The sequence below is a fragment of the Hevea brasiliensis genome, chromosome 15 (assembly GCF_030052815.1).
Source record: "Hevea brasiliensis isolate MT/VB/25A 57/8 chromosome 15, ASM3005281v1, whole genome shotgun sequence".
Taxonomy (NCBI): domain Eukaryota; kingdom Viridiplantae; phylum Streptophyta; class Magnoliopsida; order Malpighiales; family Euphorbiaceae; genus Hevea; species Hevea brasiliensis.
The window spans coordinates 75375588-75398962 of record NC_079507.1 but is presented as its reverse complement, the minus strand read 5'-3'; the positions used below and the strand labels follow the sequence as shown (position 1 = coordinate 75398962).

Here is a 23375-nt window from a genome sequence, read left to right as displayed (position 1 = left end):
CGGTTAAAAAAAAAAAAAGAACAATCAAATTCGCCCGAACAGCCGGAATCTGACGTCACGGCGGCAAGCCAATCTGTAGCTCGGAAATTCAAAGGCTTCTTCTCGTCGCTTATACTCCATTTCCTGTCTTCTTTCCAGCTTTTAAAGTTCTTAAGTTCGTGAGTAATGCATGGCTTCACAGCTGCTGTAAGTTGGATAGATATCTGACCATTATGCCATTTCCAGTGCCACGATATATGTATGACTAATGGGCATTTTGGACATTTGACTAGGTCATTACATGGTTTAGAATTTCCTATATATTTTAATAAATAACTATATATCTGTGAATATGAAGTGTGTTATTTTTAATATACCTAAAATATTTTTATAATTTTCCTTGCATCACGACCTCGTTTAGTTTAGGATACAAGATTAATATGAGCTAATAATAATATTATTATTTGCTATCGATATAAAAGTGGGTCAAAAGCTAAGGAAGTGATTTGCTTGACAAGTGGGCGTGCAATTTATATTGTTATTAATTAGAATTATATTTTTAGAGTTTAGCATAAAAAAAATTATGGATTTTTTATTCTCAACATGAATGAAATTGAAGATATAAATTTTATTAAAAAAATCATAATATAAATAAATAAATAAAAGGTCGGTCAAGAACATATAAAATAGGCATATGATAGGGAAATATTGGTACATGGCGATTAAAATAAGATATACTCATGGCAGTAGGACAATTGCAATAAAATTGTATATCTTGAAGAGCTGTTAATTGCAATATGATAAAAAAAAAAAATGTTTGGTTACGAAATGATGTTGAATTAAAAACAGATCATGATGATACCAAACACTTGGGCTGAAATATAAGGAGGCAATTGGAGGACCATGGAATTAGGACGTCAAACATTACAGATGACTATGACCTGATGGTTGTGTTTAACATTATCAGTTTATAACCATAAACAGAACATATTGTATCTTGATGTACATGGACCGTCGTCGTGTCTGGGACCACAAACACATGGACTATAGCTAACCTTTCAATATGGAATTTAAATGCGTTAGTGATAAGGGTAAAGGGGCCCTTGATTTAAAAAACCATTCGCGCCCACGTAAACGTTTTAATTGCATGATGAAAAAACTATTGGATGTCATTATTTGTAAAAGAATAGGATGCTCGTTAAGCCATTATTAGTAAAGAAGGTAGGATTTGAATTTGGTACAACAGTGTTCAGTTTTCATATTACATTCTCAAGGAGGCCATAAATAGAGCCCCCCTCCCAATTTCAGGCATAGGCCTTAGCAACAACAGCATTTACCTAAGGATGAAAAACACTTAGGCTACTGCTCTTTAACTAGTCAGTGATCAATAAAAAACTTGAGAAGCATAATATTCGCTCTCATTAAATACAGGTCTTAAATCTTCCTTGCACATGAAATCCAAAGGCAAAGAAACAAGATGTCCACGGACTGCCTGCAATCTCTCCATGGGATCAGTTTTTTTTATGTCTCCATTTTGGTAAGATTCAAGCTTTTCTGGGGCTATTCCTAAATCAATGGTAGTGTGGCCAAGTCTGTCCTTCCAAAAGGCCATGCTTTGTCTAACTGCAGCTCTGTAAGTATGCGATAAGTATATGTCATAGGTTATATGGCACACTACATAGAGTGAAAAACATTAGGGAACCAAAAAAAAAAGAGTGAGTTTCAAATATAGAAGGAATCCATACCTGGAATGTATAAGATCACTGGGAATGCAAGAAAAGACATCCTGGTAGATGGTGGTATTTGTCTGTCAAATGAATCACCAGCACATGATTGTTAATTTGAGACCAAACTCAATGCAAATACAATTCAAACAATCTCTCTCTCTCTCTCTCTCTCTCTCTCTCTCTCTGTCTCTCTCTCCCTGAGTAGCCATGGCCAGGTTGATGGATCCACCATGTGGCTGTGGTCAAACCGTGACCACATTGCCCATAGTGGGCCGCCAGTCAGGTTTGGCCAGGCTCTTGACCACTTAACATTAGAAAGATCGTCCAGATTGTTCTTCAGAACTTCAAATTTTCAATACCTTGGTTCTTCTATACATAAACCGAGAACAAAAATATCCTCTTCCTTTTTTTTTTTTTTTTTTTTTCTCCTTTTTCCTCCTCTTTTCTGTCTAGCCACATAGAAAAGCCATACAAATACCCCAGAAAAAAATTCTAGCTCTGCCACTAAGTTCATTATTGAACCAAAGTTTTGTTTAGAACAATGTAGGACTTTAAATAAACTACAATTCAATTCTGTTTCTCACCTTTGCAGTTGCGACCCACAGGTCTTTGTATGTTGAATCAACTACTGGGTCTATTATTTGATTGATCTGAGATGAGGAAAAAGAAAAGAACGACACTACTTCATCGGCAGAATTGCATGAGCTACTGCAGCACTATTAATCTACACATATTAAATTATCCTCAATTGTTTAGCTGTCGATATTTCTACAGTTAGGTATACTGACCTCTTTGGCTTTAATACCAAGGTGTTCAGACCACAACGAAAGGCGAAGACTCAAAGAAAATTTTCCAGCTTTCCAAGGCTTCCCTCCCATTGCCGAGTCAACCAACTCTTTGTCTTCAATAAGTACACCAATCTACAACAACAGATTTTGCAACAAGTGAACAACTCAGAAGCTTCTCCACAAGTCTAAAAATATTCTTCATAAGTGACGAAGTGAATCTTACAAAAGCCTATATTTTTACAAAGGGATCATAGAAAATTGGGTGGCAAAGAAAAATGAAAGTAAGGACCTAAAATTTTGCCTACAGCTCATTATGGCACATTGTAAATTTCCATTGGAAACAAGAATGTCAATATTCTGGAAAAGACATTAGTATGCTATAGAGAAAATTTGAATTTGAAGGGAAACAGAAACAGCAAGAGGTAGATGAAAAACTTCCTCTAATAACTGCATATTAGTTAATGAATGCAATGTACAACCAAAACGATAGCAACTCAAAATAATCAAGACTCTGGCAACAGATGTTTTGGATTCATAGAATCCTTGTAATTCTTATTGATGATAAGAATGCTAATAATGATTAAGACTGTTCCTCAAATTGATGGAACTTTTTAGACATACGCAAGTGCCACAAAATCAATTTCAATGTCCTCAAGTTTCATTCATAACTTGCGAAATATAAGCTCTGAGATTGCCACATGTCATGAGCAAATTTAGATATAATTTCTTAACCAGAAAGCACAATTGTTTCAAAAGGGTCATGAAATAAGTGATACCTCTGAATCTCGTGAACCAAGCAAACTCCTATCGTTGATATTAGCAGATCCAATCAAAGTTGCACAGTCATCAATCATCATGATTTTACTATGCACATACACCTGCATATTTGTAGAACAATATGATTTAACAAGTACTAAGAGAACATACTGAACCTTAGTATACCACATTACTTAGACGTTCTAAATTTGAGCCATGGTGCAGAAAAACGGCATTTGTCAATAATAACAATAATATTTTTAAAGGCACAAAAATAGTCAGATGAATGCATACAAGCCAATACCTGACTGGTGGCCACTGGACCACCATCAAAAAGTCGGCCATAAGCTCTAAGACCATAAAAGGAAATGTAATCATGTGTTTTTGGACCAAGAACATCATAAAGATTATGCAATATTGAATTTTGTCCTCTGCAAATGGTTCGATATTGCCAATGCATTATGGCTCTCAAAGATGCAGCACCACTGTCATCCAAACCCCCCTGTAAAATTAAAAATTCAGTAAGCAAAAAAATTAAATACCCTAATTTTAAATTAAAAGAAATCAATTGAGAATTTGAACCTGGAAACCAGGAATCAGAGGTATGACCACAATAACCCTGAAACACTTCTTCTCATTGTATGCTCGCATAATACGACGGTATAATGATTCTAACACACGATTCTGTATAGTTTCATCTCCTGAAAGACCTGATATAAAAAATTGATTCTGGGAACAGATTGCCCAAGAAATTATGCAAAAGTCAGGAAAAAGGAACAACAAATCAGAGAATATGGCAAGCCACTTGTAACCTTAAACCCTGAAACATTCTAATGAGGAAAACTTAAAACCAAAGGAAATGTGTGAGTGTGTCTGTTGTGTAAGATTACTAGAAATTCTCACTAGCACTATTTATGGTTCCAAAATATTTCCCCCGAGTGTCAGCCAAATTTCTACAGGATATGCTATTTTTAAGTTACTTGTAACAGTGAGTGGAACTCGCTGAAAGTTTCAATTACACGCATAAAAGATTGTACCCCAATATATATATAAAAGATTGTACCTCAATGTATATAAAGTGCTCCGCTTTCTCAATGAGAGAGCAATAAGCACAGTGAATACTCTCCTCTATTTGGCTTGTTCCAGCTGACCACAGGCTCACACTCCTTATAACCTGAAAATGAGAGGTCATCATTGAAAGCAGAGCATAAAGACTAATTTTATAGATAAACATAATGATTGTGGAATAGCTCCAGTAACAGTAAAGGAAAAATTAATTGTCCGTGATCTAGCATGTACACATATCACAAAAGAAAAGACCCCAAGGAGACTATTTCCTAGCGTACGAGATTAACTACTAGTCATGTACAACCAATGAATCGTGAACTTCCTGTGTGAACTACAAAAGCATGATACATAACCCTTCATTTTCACTTTCCCAGGTTAGCAAACTAGCAATCCAAGGCTAGAACAGTTCTTAGATTTTAGAACTTGTCTGTTCCAAAGAACTACAAATTACTCCAAAATTCCTTTGCAGCCAATGAATTTAACCAAACAAAATATAAGATGCTCTGGGCCAACTTCAAAAAAACCAATGTGTAGTTCACCAACCATAAAATCAGAGGCAGAATCAGGAAGAGCCTTCATGGGGCTACAGCCCTCCAGAGCTTCTAAAATTAATTAAATACCCTTAAAATTTCACCTAAAATTTTCAAAATATAAGGATGGCCCCTTCAAAACTTTTTGTTTTATAACCCCAATTTATTTTATCAATTTTCACCTATATTTTAATTTCATATGGACATTGCGCGCCGCCCCCAACCCCCCCTCCCCCAACCAAAACTAATATTCTAGTTTTGCCCCTGCATAAAATGTTTAGCACAAATTAAGTTGGATAAGGTCCAATGAGAGAGAAGTAAACTATTGGACCTAGCCAAGGAAGTGAGACCATCAGATGCCTCCTTAGCAGCAGATTTTTAATTCGAGAATATAGAAACCCACCTGACAATGGCAAGAAGTACGCGGACCAACTTGCCCAGTTTCATCTCCAAAACCAATCTGATCTTCCCGCTCTTGTGTTTCCCACCACTCTAAATCTGAAGTTTTAGCGCTCGTCTGTGGCAGTGGATCTGAAGACATTTTCACATTAAGATCTAAGACACCATGGTCATCCACAAAGCCTTTCATTTGCATATCTGGAACAACAGGTTCAACTTTGGATTTTCGAAAAGCAAGAGAGAGACTTCTTCCAGGAGTGGAGTCTAACCCATTCAATTTTGGGCCTCCACCTGAAACATCTGGCCCTTCAGCTTCTTGAGGTAAAAGTAGAGGGATATCTTGTAAAGATGATCTAGAGGAAAAAGAATCCTGCCTTTTAATGCCTTTATAATTATCTTCAGGATTCTTACTTTCAACCTCCAACTCTTTGCTGCTTCCCCTATAGTGTGGAATAACCATGTGCTGCTGAGGAATAAGTAGTGGAATTGCTTCCTCATACGGAGCTTTATTTCTCTGGAAAGGTACAAATTTACATTAATATTAAAAGGGTGCCACAAACTTTAATGGAATAATCATACTGATTTGAGGTATGGATTGACCTTTGCATAGTTCCAACGCTGAACAAAATGCCTAGCTACATCACGACATGGTGGTCCCCATAGGGCACAATGGACATCATGCCAAGGCATTCGAGGATATTTTCCACGATCCAGTTCATCTTTCATTGTATCTTCCCACGAATTAGGTTCAGATTCCCTGCCATGTAAAATTGAAAGTTCATCATGTTTACTTATAAAATGCATGCATACTCCTTATCAACTTAACAAATGTGCTGATTGGGTAATTGTGAAGCACACTAGTTAGAATTATCAACACCTTAGAGAATTTTCAGACTCTCAACCTCTCTGCAAAGAAGTTTTCTACTGCCTGGCTATAATATTGGACTAATAGGTCATATTCTCTCACTGCCAAGACATAAAATAAAATATGCTAAAAGCTCACAACTCTAAGAATTTAAATCTCTTTGATTGAGTATGCTCCTTCAAATGCTAATGCTCAGAATAATGATTATATTAATCTTGAACAATCTTGACGGTACAACTTTAAGGATGATATGTGAATTGAAGAACAACAATCAATGACAATAGATATAGGATAAGAACAAAAGTAACTGAGAGCAGATCATTTGTATTTCACCTTGACAAATGATCGTTGAACATTCTTTCAGAAAATAATTGCTTACCTTGGATTATAATAATCCTTTCCAGGCCAGACAAGAGAAGGGCAGTCACCCACTCTGTGTTCACTTGTGTCATAACGGCCAAAGCACAAATCCAGTCCTCCAATAAAGCAAATCTGATAATCAACTATGACCAGTTTTTCATGATGGGACCTATAAGTAACCAAACCGTATATCAGAAACTGATGAAATCCAATCTACGAAGGAAAATAGCTAAAAATTTAGTGCTTACTAAAAACTCTTAAAATTTCCAACAATGCATACCAAAGGTAAACCCCACTAGAAAAGTGGTCAGGATAACGCAAAACCCTCACATTCTCATGAATGCTAAGAAGCTTTCTCTTGCTATACACACTGTTGATTTTCAGAGCAAGAGCCACCTCTTTATATAGAAGAATGTATATCTGCAGCAATGAGATTTACATTATGACAAATCATCCAATCCAAACAGAAGAAATGGGTCTCAAAATGATTCATGTGAAAGGGTCAATGAAGTTCACCGTAGCATAAAGTGCTGATAAATCTTTTCTACTATTCCTCCCAAAGGTCAAAATATTTTGCCATCAATAGATTATTTTTCTGGAGGACTAAATGATTCATGTCCACACAAATCATTTACAATTCACTATGACCTCAGGCTCAATATAAATGGTTCATAAAATTAATGACAAGTTTTCTCATATACAACAACAACCAACCCATTTCCCATGTAATAAATAAAAATAAATACAAATCAGCTATCTTTGTAAACAATTGCAGCAGCAACCATGATAAAAATAATAAAGAAATTAGTAAGTACCTGAACTCCTTGCTTAGCCTTGGTTTCCAGCAAAGAGTCAAGCCTAGAGGATGCATGGGCATGAAAAGGACGTCGTAAATAAAGTTCTGGGCACAGCCACCAGCCACAAATAAATATCTGCAAAAAATTTTAATAATCCCACAGATATTTTAAATTAAGCATCACAACAACTAGTGCTTAGCACACCTTAATTCTATGTGCTTGAGCTCGAAAAGACAGACCTCTGATTTAGCATCCTCGATTGACGAAGCAATAGCACTAAAAGCTGCCCTACCATCTATAAACCATTGAGCCTGACTACCATCTTCAGTCAAACCCCTAGGAGGAGCAAAGGAGCCAAAGCGATGAGGATGACACCAACCTTCAGGAGGCCTAAGTCCAGCATCATTAATTGCAGCAACCCAATCTTTAACTCTAGCACCAGTCTTGGTTCGTAACTTTATGCTCCGATTACCACATGTGACCTTTGAAGTTTTGAATCATCTGTTAGCGGGAGCAATAATCTGTATTGCATCATTATAGATAGATGATCACCTAAAAATTAACTATGTTCAGTGAAAAGGTAAGATCCATCAAAAACTGGTACAATTTACTCAGCCACTGGCACTCCACATATTATTTTCTCTATCAGTGAAGAGGTCATATAAGCCTTAAATTAATTTGTTCTGGAAAAGAACGGGAAAAAATCAGAGAAAGTTTGAAAAAGAAGTGAAGCAAGATCTAAATAAGTGACTGGATTCCAAGTGGAAATCTTCACTCTTCATTTATATTAGTGTCTATACAAAACCTAAAAAGAATGGTAGAGCTGAATTCCACATTAAGTTTTTGAAGGCTTCAACTAAGAACAAGAGAGACTACTTGGTGCTATGGCAAGAAAGTCTCATTCTATGAGTGTCAACTATCTTGTGAGTAAATGCCTATCATATCCTTCCAAAATTAGACATTCACATCTTGATATAAATAATTTAAAATTCCTTCTCAACTATTTTAATATGTGGTCTCTCCCATATCTTTTCCCTCCAATGCATGCCTACATGATTATTCAAACACTAACACATGGCAAGAATGCATGCCATCAGGAAATCAGCAACATATTGGTAACATCAGCTCCCATATATCAAAAATCTCTTTAGTTCAATAAAGTCAGCAGATGCCTAAACCAGGATACACCATTATCAGCAGAGTACTAAGACCATGGACAAAACATTGTCAATAAAATTGTAAGATGAATGCCAAAAAGAAAAGTTTAAATTAATACTTGGACAGCAGTACAATAGAGAGAACTTATCCACCAGGGAAAAAATGATGCACATGCTGCTTACCTTAAATGCATGACGTAAAGGATTCCGTTCCTTTGTTTCTACTGCTAATGATATTCGACCATCCCCACTACCATCTGAAGCTGGTAGTACATCAAAAACAATTATATCCAGAGGTTTGGTATCAAAAGGATCGGCCAGCAGGGCCAAGAATCCAGGTTTCAATACAGCCCACACCTGCACAAAATCATAAAAACCAGGAAATTAGCATGATTTCTCTTATTGGAGAATCTATAGAAAGTATAGCAGTTCAATTCTTTGCCGTATATGAGCCTCCAAGGCCCCAATTACTTTCCTGGCATGACCCAAATCATTCCTAACTGACTTCTATAGAGAAACCCATAGATATTCTGGATTGGCTAACCATGTCTTATCCAACAGAATATTCAGTTACAATAATGAGCATTGACCCAGTTGCTTTTCCTAAAATATCTGCCTGAGTTGTACCTATTAAAAGTGAGTTTCAAATAGATGCATGAAGAAGAAATGCTTTTTAAAGAGTCTTCATTCTATTATAAAGGCAATTTACATAAATTATAACAGTAGGACCAAAGGTATTATCCACCTAAATGATGAGAGGAAAAGATATGGTAGGAACCCACATGTAAACATGTGTGTATCTAAAAATGCACTTAATGGCAAGATCTTCATATGCATATTCCTAGAAGAATATTCCACAATAACTATTCAGATTTTTTTCAAAAACTGAAAAGCAATGATTCAGCACCATCCATCAGACATACAAGGTTACATTACCTTCTGCCAGTTGTCGTTACAGCAACTAAACCAATGACAAGCACAACATCTCCCAGAATCATCATTACTTGGAATTTTTGGCAAGTGCTTTGCCATAACATAGTCTTCTTTCAGCTTAGGACCATATTCTGGAGAAAAGGACAATTTAGATACCTCCAAGAATTTGCAAACCTACAATATAAATCGCCCATTTTGAAGGACATATATCAATAACATGGATATGTTACCATGTTCAATAAAATATAAGTGAATCATATTAAGTAAATAAATAAATAAATAATAAAAGGAAAGTTGAGGCAAATTTGAGCAAGATGGCAGTGAGAGCAGCACAATGGCTTCTGGATTTATCTACTACCAGTTCCGTTTGGCTACAGACATGGAAATCAATCTACATCTCAATCCATGCACTATAAAACTTAGTAGAGTTCAGCAGATGATGCAACATTCTGCCACACCAGTGGTTTGATGGTTTAACTAGGAAAATAGGGGTCCATCTAACATTTCCCTAGACTTCATTATCTATCATTACTTGCCTACTTAAAGATGAGGCCACAAATATATTGTCCAAAAATTACTTAAGTTCTAATATAAATAGAACTGAAAAAATTTTCATCACGAATTTGAATTTCATAGAATGCTTGGACGAAAATAAGATAAGCATCACAAACTTGAAAAATGAAGAGATTAAGCATACCTCTCGAGAGTTAACAATATCCATATTTCCTAAAAAGTGATTCAAATATTCTTGCATTGCAACCTTTGCCCTGTCTGACATGGAATGCTGCCTACCCAAGGCTGGACGAATAACTGGCAAGGCAGCACTTGAAGGAACGTCTCTGAACAAAAAACCCACCTGTAAGAACTATAAAAATTACAAGTTTACAACAGAGAAGGACATATTGATGTTTGTGTCCATCTTAACATGTGAAAGTATCACCTGTTTTTAGCACTTTCATCGTTATGCAAGGGAATAGTCTCATCATCAGGATCATCATCATCATGCATCACTGGCGCATGATCTCCTATTCCTAGATTTTGAAGCCATTCTTTAACCTTTAATATAATGATCCAACGAAAAGTATATCAAAACCTTACACCTTTTCAACCTAATGTAATTGATAATATAAAAAATCTAAAATGTTCAATTATGTGAAATCAAAGACATAAAAGGCAGATCCGATGTCATTTTGCACACACCTGCTCCTGCTTCTCATGAATTTCTTCAAAAAAAGCCCGTCTCTTTAATGCAAAGTGCAAATAGAATACTTGTGCTGCTTTCTTCAATAACTGCCACTTGAACTGGTGAAGGAAGAAACGCAAAGCATTAAAATATATACATATATGTTTTTCTATTTACAGAATGCCACAAAATTCCCACCTAACAAATTCCAGAACAGATCACTGTTAAAAAAATTTCAACACTTATGAAAAATTTCATACAATGAAACAACTATTGACCACATAGACAAATAGATAGTAGCAAAAACAGTTTATTGAAAAGAACAACCAAAAGAAAAACAGAGACAACGCAAAGTGACGCTTCACTCAATCAGGTAACTTCTTTTAATCAGCTTTGCGCATATTCTCAGCATCCAAAAGATGCATAAAACCTAAAAGAAATGCCAAATTGAATAATCGAAAACTCAATTTGAATTCAATTACAAGGATAATATGATACTTCATTAATAAGCCAGAAAAAAGAGAATATATAGACGAATTCTTGCCTGCTTGTATTGAACCTCGATGGTATAAGATAAAAGCACGGGGCTAATATCGGCTGCATCAGGTCTAGACACAGAGACGATGGTGGCCGTCGGTAATTCGTCGAAAATCCGAGTGGCCTCAGGTGTGACGCCCTGAGTGAAAGAGAAAAAGGACGACATCATCGTCTGTGGATGCTGTTGCTGGTGATGCTGCGGCGTCGACGGCTCTGATTGCATTTGGACGTAGCGGGGACCATTAGTCCCGCCACCAATAAACTGATCCGACGATGACATTTGGTACAGAATATATGATTGGATTCAGTAGTCTCGCTAAATCGAATAGAAGGAATGAGATGATAGGAGAGGATCGTGGTTTTGGATGGATTTTGTTAATTCGGATCTAACTAGAGGGGATTGAAGGCAAAAAAAAAACTAAACAAAGCGTCAAATCTGGAAAGTTTGAGAAGGAGAGACGTTTGGCTGGTTCCGATTTTCGACTTGGAGTTTTTACAAGCAACTCACACCAGAGAGAGAGAGAGAGAGAGAGAGAGAGAGAGATTACGGACAGTCCGATTTTCAAGAAAACGGATTTATTGAGGAATATATGAAATAATTTGCACAATTTGCTGTTTCGTGAAATGGATTTCATTTGCGACTTTATATTTAAATAATTTCGGCCGACTCTCAACCAACTACCATTCAATTTTAATACCATAATCCTGTTAAAACCAGCTACAAATGAAATAGGACCGACCGCAGCATAATGCAAGAATGGCAACCAGATTACGACTAAGAATCGTGTGCAAAACATGCTTTAGCTCTTGTTATAAAAGGTTTGAGACCCCATTTGACACTTGTGGGCCAGATTAGAAACTTTTTGCAAAAACAGTTCCAAAATTTTTATGTTTAAAATATGTTAAATTTAATTTTAAATTAAATTTTAATATCCTAATATATTTAAAAAAATATATTTTTCACGATATCAACGCCAAATAGAACTGAGAAAAATTTTCAATAAACCAAATGGAAGCTGAAACAACGCAAAGGGCTAATATAATATGCTCAAGGTAAAAGGCAACAACATGCCATCCTAGAATCTGATTCAGAAACCCTGGCACAGTAGATCAACTTCAAAGAGATACAACCGAAGCACACTCAACTAGCCATGTAAAGAATTGCTAAAGAAAACTATGTCCTTATCTTTGTAGTTTCACCCCTCACACCCCGACGCCATTTTTGTTTTGATGCCACTGGATTTTCTCACAAAGTTTTTCCTCCACATGACTAGGGAAAGCCACCTTATTACATTTCATGCAATGACATCTAAGAATTTGCAAGGGCATAAAGAAAAGTTCAACACTTCCATTTCATCCATGCAAAGCAGCAAAAAGAGCTATAGCCCATAACTCCTCAAAAAAAGGGAAAATGGCAACAATAAAGATTTAAAAAAAATAAGAAAACTGAACTTAAATTAAATAGCTCTTCACGTCCCAATTGTAAGTTCCACAATGTTTAGTCAACTAATTTATCAATAAAAACGTGATTCAACATATGTGCAAAGAAGCTACAACTCATGGAAAAAGTTTCTATAAAAGAAAACATAATAGCTTTAGCAAACAAACTCCTACACCAGATATCAGTATGACTCAGGTATCAACCTCCAGCATTCATCAGAATCAGCAATCACTTCTTAGATTTCTTTGCTCCCCTACAAAACCAGAAAATTTAAATTTAATGCATTACAAAATGGAAAATATCAAAAAGTCACTTAGTGTCTTACTCAGTCTGCTGAGGGGCAGATGATTGCGGTGCCTTCTCTCCAGGTCCCTGTAATACAAGAGAATGAAATTACATTATGCCACAAAATAGACAAAAAAAAAAAAAAAAAAGAATATCCAGTTCTCAATCATTAAACACCATTTTTCAAAGATAATGGTTAGCATTACAAATTTTTTATCCTACCTGTGCCAAACGCTCCTCTCTTCTAGCAATCTTTCTCTCCCTGCTTGCCTTATTCTTAGCACGCTTAGCCTCAAATTGATCAGACAAAGTCTTCTCTCTTGCCTTTTCAGCCTTTGATTTATGGATACTTTCCATCAGCACACGTTTGTTCTTGAAAACATTACCCTTCACCTTCATGTACATATCATGATACATGTGTTTGTCAATTTTTTTAGATTCCCTGTATTTGCGCAGCAAGCGCCTCAGAACACGCATTCTCCTCATCCAGAGGATCTTAGTTGGCAGCCTAGCCTCCCTGGTACCCTTGCGCTTACCTGAAAACATAAAGAAGTGTATCATTCATTTTATCAATAAGACGAGGAAGTACTGCAATCCATGAATCATGTAAGATATTTCAATCCAAGCAAAAGTTTGTCATTGTTTTAATATACAAGACATGACATTACATCAACTGAAACGGACTTAATTATTTCAGAATGAAACCATACCATATCCAGAATGGCGACCCTTTTTCTTGGCCTCCTTCATTCTGCGAGCACGAGAACGTGAGTGAATCTTTGTTGGTTTCCTGATGATGAAACCATCCTTCACTAGCTTTCTAATGTTCTGCCCTGCAATCAGTAATCATGATAGACAAATACAAATGAATCGTGGAAAATAAAAATAAATAAATATCAAAGTAACTTGCAATATCTTAGCCTTCAAAATATAACAGTCAAAGAAAAGACCAGATGTTATAAAAGCAGCCTCATAATGAATTCAGCATATGAAAAGAGCCATAAAGTAGAACAAATCAACCCAAACAAAAGTCTCTCAGCCTAAAAAGTAAAACATTATATGCCTATATTGGTGTGTAAGAAACTTGCTGGATTCAATTCACTTGGTGAAAAATCAAACCTACTCAACACATAAGGTAGCTCATTTTACCTTAGAAAAATATCGTCTTAAATTGCAATTCAGACTCAATTAATGAAACATTTACAATATTTTTTTTTGTTAAATGTCATAGCCTTCTAAATGACTGCTGAATGAAGGAGTATTTTAGTACTTATTTTTAAAAATAAGGAAGACATACAAAGTCGTTCAAATCATAGGAAAATTAAACTCATAAGCCATACTATAAAATTGTGGGAGAGAGTTATGGAACATCGACTACGTCATGACACTTCTATCTCTCTCAATCAATTTGACTTCATGTCTGGTCATTCAACTATGGAAGCGATTTTTCTCATTAAAAGCTTAATGGAAAAGTATAGAGATGTGAATAAAGATCTACATATGATTTTTACCGATTTGAAGAAGGCTTATGATAATGTTCAAGAGATGTCTTATGAAAAGTGTTAAAACAAAAGAGAGTATCTATTAGGTATGAAAGATATGTACGAAGGAGCAACTACTGTTGTGCGCACAGTAGGAAGGGACACAAGAGATTTTCCTATCTTAATTGGATTATACCAAGGTTCAGCTGTGAGCCCTTACCTTTTTACATTAGTTCTAGATGAATTGACGAAACACATACAAAATAATATCTTTTGGTGCATGATATTTGCGGATGATATAGTTCTGATAGATGAGACGCGAGAAGAAATCAATAAAAAATTAAAATTTTGGATAAGTACTCTAGAGTCAAATGACTTTAAGTTAAGCAGAACGAAAACATAACACATACATTACAAGTTCAGTGAGGGCCGAACTGGTGATTGAGAAGGAGTTAGTTTTGATGGAGTGGTGTTATCCCAAAGTAATCACTTTAAATATCTCGGCTCAATCCTTCATGTAGATGGAAAATGTGAGGAGGATGTTAGTCATAGGATTAAAGCTAGATAGTTGAAGTGCAGATGTGCCACAAGAATTCTATGTGATCGCAAGATTCCCAATAAATTGAAAGAAAAATTTTACCGTACAACCATATGATCGGCCATGTTATATGGTAGTGAGTGTTGGGTAATGAAAGAGCTGTATGTGTCTAAGATGAGAGTTGCGAAGATGAGAATGTTAAGGTGGGTGAGTGGCCATACTAGACTAGATAAAATCCGTAATGAGAGTATTAAAGAAAATGTAGAAATGGTGCCAATTGAGGATAAGTTGAGAGAAGGGAGATTAAGATGGTTTGGTCATGTGAAGCATAGACATACAGAAGCTCCAGTTAGATAAGTAGAGCACATTGGTTAAAGGATAGAAAGAGAAAAAGGAGCAGGCCTAAACTGACTTGGAGGAGAGTAGTATAACATAACTTAGAAGTATTATACATTTTCAAGGATTTAACCCAAAATCGTTTAGAGTGAAGAAAGAGAATCTATAAAGCTGATCCCAATAAATTATTAGGATAAAAGCTTAGTTGAGTTTAATTGTATCATAGTCTTCTAAATGTTGTATATATATATTAAGAAGAGTAAAAAGGATAAATATCAGACATACATCCCCATAATTTTTCTCCGTCCTTCAAATATTCAGGCCTCTTTAACTTACGCAAAGCGCTCTCAGACATCACATCTTCAGTAATGCCTCCACAATCTGGGTTGGGTCCCAAACCAGAACCAGTAAATAGTTCCTAAGCCCAGCCTGAACAAGAATAATCAGCCCCTCTCCCCAACAGCCCAACCCATGATACGGTTTAATGTTTTAAAAAAATCCTCAAACTGAGCCAGACTGGAACTGCCGGTTCGCCCGGATTTATAAAAAAAATTAAAAATGAAATATAAGAAAAAATTTTAATTAATTATAACTTGCAATATAATTAAGGCAATTTATTTAAATTTAAAGAAATAATTTTTTGATTAATTACACATTTATAATTATAAGGAAATTTGATAAATACAATACAATCAAGGAAAAATATATTAATTATAATCATAATATAATTAAGAAAGATAAAAATTAAAAGAAATAAGGGAAAAATAACATAACAAAAAAAAGTAAATTAAATAAATTAATATAAGGTAATTTGACTAATTTTTAAAAAAGGGAGAAATGAATTTTTAAGGGAACCAGTTGCAAAAAAAAATACATTTATATTTTAAAATATTTACATACACATTTTTTTCAATTCTTTGTAATTAAAAATAAATTTTTTACAATTTTAAAAAAAAATTTCTGGCCGCTTCCAAGCCAAAATCAGGCCGCCACCAGCTCCAAAAACCTGATCCAAAGCCACTAGGACCATAACAGTTAGGAAATGTCCCTAAGCAATCCAGTCCCGGTGCCCCTTGTTCCCCAATTAGAACCGCAGGTTCCGGCCTGGAACGGAACAAGAACGGTGGCCAAGCCTCCCTGATACAACTAAACCCAACGCCATTGCCACCACTTTCAGTTACTCCATAAGAGCCACCACCAATTTTCTTCCGAAAATATAAATTGTGGATCATTTCCGCCTGCTCTTATGTCGACCTTCAAATGAGGCTACAATAGAAACGTACTGCACTTTCCCACCACAAATGATCATCTTCTAATAATACCAAGCAATATTAATGGGTCACTTTCCCATAATATTTCAACAATTTGATATTTTTCTTTCTGGGTTCTACCTTTTATGTGATTTGAACAATCATAGGTTTCCTTATTTTCGAAAATGCATATTATGCGTACAGCTGGGTTTCCTAGTGATTTAATTAACCTGAATATTAGGCGATTTTTTAAAGAGCATCGTAAGCTTTGCTTGGATTTTGGAATCTGGGTACGATTTAAATCGGTAATCGAATGTATCTAAGAGAAAATTTAGACTTCTGAATCAAAATAGATGTATAAATGATCCATTTAGAACATAAAGTTCATATTCACCAAGTCCGTTTGATCTTATAAATCCAGAAATTAATTTGAAGGAGTAAGAAAAAAGGGAACTTACTGGAGTTGGCCATGGAGATTTCATTAACCTCATTAGGATCAAGCCAGACCTTGCCCTTTCCGCACTTGAGCACGCTAGCGGCAAGCCGCTTCTGGAGTTTCAAAGAAACCATCGTTTCTCTTCTTTATCACTCGGCGTGAGAGGCAAATAGAGAGTTTTAGGATTGGATGCAGAGGCAATCTTATACTATACAGGCAAAACAGAATAGTTTAGGGTTAGGGTTTTTGTTTTCGGATATTTACATACATTGTCCACTAATTATCTATAATTTCACAGTTAACCCTCGAGTTTTGAAAAAAATGTGTTAACTTTTTAATTTCACTATATCATTTTAATCCCTTCGTGAAAATTATATTACATTTACTATACTTTAATTCCTAATTTTTACTAACTTTTTAACAATTGAAAAATTAAGATTACATTCAAAACCAGCCGAGCCAAATCTAACTACCATGATGTTTAAGTTTTAATTTGTTAATATTTTAAGCTCTACTAAAAATTATGCTTGAATTTTTATGGATTAAATATGATATTTTGGATAATTTTATATTAAATCATTTATTTTTATTATTATTGAATTAATAATTTTACAAATATAGTGTATGATATTATTATTTTAAGTTTAATTCACTTTATTTATATTTTTTATATTTCTTCATTGGAACAAATAATCTAATTGTAGTTATTGATAAAAAAAAGAATGGAGTAGTATTGTTCCAAAGTAATCACTTTAAATATCTAGGCTCAGTCCTTCAAGTAGATGGGGGATGTGAGGAGTATGTTAGTCATAGGATTAAAGCCGGATGGTTGAAGTGGAGATGTGCCACGGGAGTTTTATGTGATCGTAAAATTCCAAATAAATTAAAAGGAAAATTTTACCGTACAGCCATACGACTAGCTATGTTATATGGCAGTGAGTGTTGGGCACTGAAAGAGTCGTATGCATCTAAGTTAAGAGTTGCAGAGATGATAATGTTAAGGTGGATGAGTGGCCATACTATACTAGATAAAGTCCGTAATGAAAATATTAGAGAAAAGATAGGAGTGGTGCCAATTGAAGATAAGTTGAGAGAATGGAGATTAAGGTGGTTTGGTCATGTGAAGCGTAGACATACGGAGGCTCCAGTTAGACAAGTAGAGCACGTTAGGTTAGAGGATAGAAAGAAAAAAAGAGGTAGACCTAAATTGACTTGGAGGAGAGTAGTACAACATGACTTAGAAGTATTACACATTCCTGAGAATTTAACCCAAAATCGTTTAGAGTGGAAAAAACGAATCTATATAGCCGACCCCAAATTTTTGGGATAAAAGCTTAGTTGAGTTGAGTTGAGTTGTAGTTATTAATAAAAAAATTTACTTTTGTGCAAAAATAAAATTATCATAAAAATATTATGGAAATAGTTTATGCATATTAAAAAAAAATTATTTGAACGATATTTTCAAGCATCCAGTTCGAGGCACGTGCCAAAAAAATAAAGCAAATACGCTGCGAGACTCAGCCCGCTAACACCTTCCGTTTCCTATTCACGCATTCTGGTTCGTGTCATGCACGGGATCCAATTCCGTTCCAAATTGGTTTACCCTTTCCTTTTTGTCCCAGGACATTTCCCGGGAAAATAAAACCCCCCAACCCATGCCCCTTCTCCTCAATCACCAATTCTCAAAAAATCTCATTCTTAGCTATTATTTTTACCTCCAATCGAAATCACAATGGATGTTTCTGTCATCGCCGATACTGTAACCGTGGCCACACAGCAAGGGGTAGGGTTTACGAATCCGCTACTCCACCGACAAAATTGCATCTCCAATAGCAACCTTGCTTTCTCCGCTAGATTCCTCCAAATCTCCGTGGTTATTTTGGACGCACTAGCTCCTCCGCCGGTCAAATCAAACCCGCATAAAACCGCTCGCGGGACTCTTCTTCGCAAGAAGCAACGGACGAGGCGGAAATGGTGCAGCAGCGGAGGCTACGAGGATGGCGGCGAGTATGCAGGGTTTTGGGGTGGTGATGGTGACGGTGACGGTCCGTTTGGTGGAGCTGGTGGAAGTTGGGGTGGTGGCAGAGGGTGGAATTTTGACAGATTTGGAGGGCAAAATTGGGACGAGTCATCGTGGTCGTCATCATCTGAGTTTGCTTATGGGTTCGTTTATGAGGTGATTTATTGGATTGCCTTGTCGACTTGCACGCAATTTGCGTTCGAGAAGGTTGTGAGGATCATGACCGATGGAATCGGTGATGCTGAGAGGGAGAAGGTTCCTATGAGATTGACTTCCGTTTGCTAAATTGGTAAATGATATTGCAAATTTATGAATGAAGGGGAATGAATTGTGATAATAGACTTAGTGTATTTAATTGGGATATCATATCATATGCTATTTGCTCCGACTTTCTTTTCACAGATAATGTAAATATCGTATATATGTTCATCTACACTGTTTCTGTGACGGTTCCTCTTTTTATTTTATTTATTTTTTTCTCCACATTGTTTCTTTTCACAGATAATGTCCTTGGTTTCACATTTTTTGCCAGTCGCAGATTGGCAACTTAAGAATTCGAGTTCCTTCAAGTTATAATAATGTGGAACAGTAATTATATGATACTATAACTCTGTTGAGATTCTAGATCCTTAATGACATAGTATGCTCTAGAGTTATTGTCTTGGCATGGTATGATGACGGAGATACATGTAATCTTACATTTTTTATAATCTAGGTAGATAGCAATGTTCTTGTTTATCTGTTGTATCATCCTCGTTTCATGGTCTTCATTCATTTTGACTGCAATTATAGTCGACTTAAGTTTGAATATGAACGAAATTTCAATGAAATTCTAGGGTGTTTTTTCTTTGCCTTTCTCTCATGACTAGCTTTGTGGTGCTGGCTGTTAAGGTGGATAGTTATTGAAATGCATCTGTTAGACGGATATGGTACGAGATGTTTGTGTGCTTTTTATGGCAAGAGACTGTCAATACAAAGTTGTATGGTGAAACTGACATTGTTTCATGGATTTCCGTCTGTGAAGTGTCTCTAAAGTTGAGGTTTGGGATATCCTGTAGGACTGTGCACGAAATCGAAGAACGAACTAAACAAACAGGAACCGTATTAACTCAACTCAACTCAATTAAGCCTTTATTCAAATAATTTAGGGTCGGCTATATGGATTCTCTTTCTCCATTCTAAACGATTTATAATGCTTTGTACTACTCTCCTCTAAGTTAATTTAGGAACCGTACCAAATCAAAGTTATTTTGATTCTTTGGTTCAATTCTGGTTTTTCACTAAAAACCGTATCAGAACCGAACCGAGAACTTAATTTATACATATGTTTTTCTTTTTTTTTTTAGATGTATTATATACTTTCAATATGATTATATATATTTATATATTTATATATAATTATGAACTAAATACAACTTAATATTATGTTTCATTTCTCTATATTTTTTTAATAATTTTAGTTATAAATACTATTATACTGTGTATGTTAATTCCTAATTATAATTGTATCTTATAGTTAGATATTACATAATTAATAAATAATTAAAATGTATGTTATATAATATACTTATATATTATATTATATAATATAACATATATAATCTTAAATTATATATGCACCTTATAATTAAAGATTGTATAATTTAGAAATAGTTAAAAGATATATTATGTATTAATAACCCAATTCAAAACTTAAATACTAATTAAGTATGATTTTTTAAGAAAATAATTACATAAAATTGTTTTAAGAATCAATAACTGAACTGGAACCGTACTGAAATTTTGGTTCAGTTCCGATTCCTAGGCAAACCCCAAACTGGACTGAAATCGCACGCCCTTGTATTATCTTGAATAATTAGACGGGTACTTCCATTATTTCTTATGGTAACCAAATCTTTGTGTTTGTGCTATCTCTTCATCCTTTTGTTGCTCTTACATTGTAAATTGTTTCTTGCCATGCTTCTGTCAGTTTTGAAAACTTGATGCCAGCTTAATATTCTCACCTTTGTTTCTTTTATCTTGCTTATCATCCGTTCATATTGTCTACTTTACCTTTAACTTTTCTCTGATATATGTTTCCTTCCATCCTTTTTTTGTTGTATCTAGGATGATTCTCTTGTTATTCATTGTCATCCTCTTTGGTAAAATTTATATATTATCTCTGAAAAGTGGACATGTTTCGAATAGTAAATTATAAATACTGTATAGAATCAATTCTTTATTGAGGCTGGGCTGCAATCTATATTGAGGCTGGGCTGCATACTTAATGTATTTTAGAGTTCATATGAAGAATTACTACCTGAATCTCAAAACCCTGGAAGAAATTTTAATTTATTTTGTTGGCCTGTCCTTTTAGGCAAAAATTGGTGTTTAGCATTGCTAGACAATTATAATTTAAGATGTACCACTTCTATATTGTGTGATAAGTAATTTGGAGTTGGCAATGCAATTGAGGCCCTTTCATCACTGGGAATCACTTTGTGGACTGGAGGTGTTGAACTTACTCTATATTTAATTATATTGAGACAGTAGATCTTGATATAGACATGGAACGAAGAGTGTAGTTTCTTTCTCCTAAGAATGGTTCGGCTTGTGGTAAGAGTGGGTTTTTTTTGTTTTTTTTTTTATATATATATGTGCTAGATAGATCTGATCACAGATATATTGTAGTTATAGATTAACAAGTACGGATGATGTCTTTGGTGAAATCCAGTGGAGGTCTGGCTAAACAATCCCTATCTGATGATGCTTTTCTGAAGAGGAAGAAATAATTTTTCTCAACGGGCTTTAAGAATAGAGGATATTGTGATGGTGGTGGAGCCAACAGTCCATCTGACTTAGGCCCTATTTGGTTTAATTGATAGACGAGTTTAATTGATAGACGAAAGTTAATAGCTAATAACTATTATGGATAGCTTACAACAGGTAATTAATAGATGGTAAATAGTTTATATTAAATGTTTGATGAAACTATATTTAATAAAATTAGTAGTAAGATTATATATTATATAATTTATTTTACTGTTAAAATAAATGTATAGTTATTGATTTATTATGCTATATTATTTATTATTTAAATATTATTTTTTATTATTTTATCATTGTTTGTCAATATTAATTATCCTACTGAGAAATCGAAGGGTGTAATGATAGCTACCTATATAAAAATTATTTTTACATAAGTAAATAATGAAATCATAAGAATGTCTAATATATTTTTATGTTAAAGAAGCAAATTACTCCAGCAAACTTAAAATTGCTTAGAAATGTGTTTATAAAAAATTATGATTTCAAGGCCTAATGTTATGTATTCATGGAGTGAAGTTGTGAATATACATAAAACAAGTAGTATTGATATTAAACTCGACTCAAAGGTTATCCCGGTGAAAAAAGTAGTGAATGAAAGAAGTAGTAAATGGGCTAATGATTCAATTAATAGGTTATTAGTGTTATTAAAAATTAATTAAATATAATATTTATTAATATAAATAAATAAATATAATTAATTCATTAATTTTTAATTATTTAAAATAAAACTATAACATTTATTAAGTTACATTTATTAAGTTTTAATAGTGTTTTTAAATTTTAAATTTTATATAAAAGTATTCAAGTAATATAATGTATAAAAATGTCTATAAATATATATTCTCTTTTTGATATTTGTGAAATATTAATTATATATTAAAATATATATATATATATATATATATATTCAAATAAAAAAACACATAATTACTAAGTTAGTTTAATTAATTTTGATTTTAAATGCTTTTTATGAAATTTTGAGTTTAATTTTTTATAGCAATATTAAAAAAAAAAAAGATTTGATTGAATTATTGTACTGGTCGGATTAATCGGGTTAGTGGTTCAATTGTCAAGTCAATTAGGTCACACCTAGTTAGTTCATTGTTTAGTTTAATTGCAAATTTGGATTAGTTTAAGGGGTCAATTTACCGGTTCACTAGTTCAATTAACTGATTCGGTCCAAATTTTATAACAATAAAGAAGGGTTAGTTTTATCAAATGCTTATATATATATATATAGTAGTTAAGAACAAACCTAAGTTTAGAGCTGATGCAAATTGTTGTTTAGTATCCTAACAAGTTCATATCAGTTAGTCAATCAATGGCTAATTTGATTGGTCTTCCTTTATCTTTAAGGTGTAGGAAGTGAAGAGGTCTTGAGTTTGAGTTTCTTTAATTAATTACCTATTCTAACCTTTATGGTAAGAAAGGAGATGACTACTTCTCGTTGTGTAGTCTATTAATTATTATTTGGTCCATTGAGCCTCCATCAAATCTAAAACAAAAAAAAATATATCAGTTATTAACTAAAATTTTAAAAATTTATCAAATATCTTGACTTAACTGTTTAGGTATCTATTTAATTCCTGAACATATTCCTCCGACTGTTTATGTTCATTTATCAACTGTTTTCTATCTCAATAATTCCCATTTTGGATTTTGAATTTGGTGAGATCATTTTTTTTAAATAAAATTATTATT

The 23375-nt window shown here is 34.2% G+C and overlaps 3 protein-coding genes across 4 annotated transcripts; 1 reads left to right on the top strand and 2 right to left on the bottom strand.

Moving 5' to 3' along the window:
- Positions 1-1151: 1151 nt before the first annotated feature.
- Positions 1152-12366, bottom strand: LOC110631474 (phospholipase D zeta 1). 2 transcript variants are annotated; one of them, XM_021779313.2, is made up of 20 exons: positions 11087-12366; positions 10560-10661; positions 10300-10415; positions 10057-10198; positions 9363-9533; positions 8610-8783; positions 7509-7751; positions 7288-7404; positions 6753-6892; positions 6492-6641; positions 5848-6004; positions 5252-5761; positions 4314-4424; positions 3833-3979; positions 3555-3752; positions 3271-3372; positions 2495-2626; positions 2291-2356; positions 1725-1786; positions 1152-1610 (listed from the first exon to the last, which is right to left on the bottom strand). In XM_021779313.2, exons 1-20 carry the CDS (start codon positions 11357-11359, stop codon positions 1364-1366), a joined length of 3360 nt encoding a protein of 1119 aa, XP_021635005.1. In that variant the 5' UTR covers positions 11360-12366; the 3' UTR covers positions 1152-1363. The 2 variants fall into 2 exon arrangements, with proteins under 2 accessions (XP_021635005.1, XP_021635006.1); XM_021779314.2 differs by lacking the exon at positions 11087-12366 and having other exon boundaries at positions 10300-10390; positions 10560-10653.
- Positions 12367-12506: 140 nt separating this feature from the next.
- LOC110631475 (60S ribosomal protein L19-3) lies at positions 12507-17068 on the bottom strand. The gene is made up of 5 exons (XM_021779315.2): positions 16869-17068; positions 13516-13638; positions 13028-13341; positions 12846-12892; positions 12507-12773 (listed from the first exon to the last, which is right to left on the bottom strand). Exons 1-5 carry the CDS (start codon positions 16978-16980, stop codon positions 12749-12751), a joined length of 621 nt encoding a protein of 206 aa, XP_021635007.2. The 5' UTR covers positions 16981-17068; the 3' UTR covers positions 12507-12748.
- A 1510-nt stretch (positions 17069-18578) lies between these two features.
- LOC110673967 (uncharacterized) lies at positions 18579-19151 on the top strand. The gene has a single exon (XM_021837219.2). It carries the CDS (start codon positions 18579-18581, stop codon positions 19149-19151), a length of 573 nt encoding a protein of 190 aa, XP_021692911.2.
- Positions 19152-23375: the final 4224 nt, after the last annotated feature.

Coding starts and splice junctions, on each gene's coding strand:
- LOC110673967 (XM_021837219.2), top strand. CDS start 18,579: ATGGATGTTTCTGTCATCGCCGATACTGTAACCGTGGCCACACAGCAA.
- LOC110631474 (XM_021779313.2), bottom strand. CDS start 11,359: ATGTCATCGTCGGATCAGTTTATTGGTGGCGGGACTAATGGTCCCCGC. Junction 7,752..8,609: donor CTTTACGTCATGCATTTAAG/GTAAGCAGCATG, acceptor AAAACTTCAAAG/GTCACATGTGGTAATCGGAG. Junction 2,357..2,494: donor TTGGTATTAAAGCCAAAGAG/GTCAGTATACCT, acceptor TCCTCATCTCAG/ATCAATCAAATAATAGACCC.
- LOC110631475 (XM_021779315.2), bottom strand. CDS start 16,980: ATGGTTTCTTTGAAACTCCAGAAGCGGCTTGCCGCTAGCGTGCTCAAG. Junction 13,639..16,868: donor AATCTCCATGGCCAACTCCA/GTAAGTTCCCTT, acceptor TACTGATTGCAG/GGCAGAACATTAGAAAGCTA. Junction 12,774..12,845: donor TCTGCCCCTCAGCAGACTGA/GTAAGACACTAA, acceptor CTGGTTTTGTAG/GGGAGCAAAGAAATCTAAGA.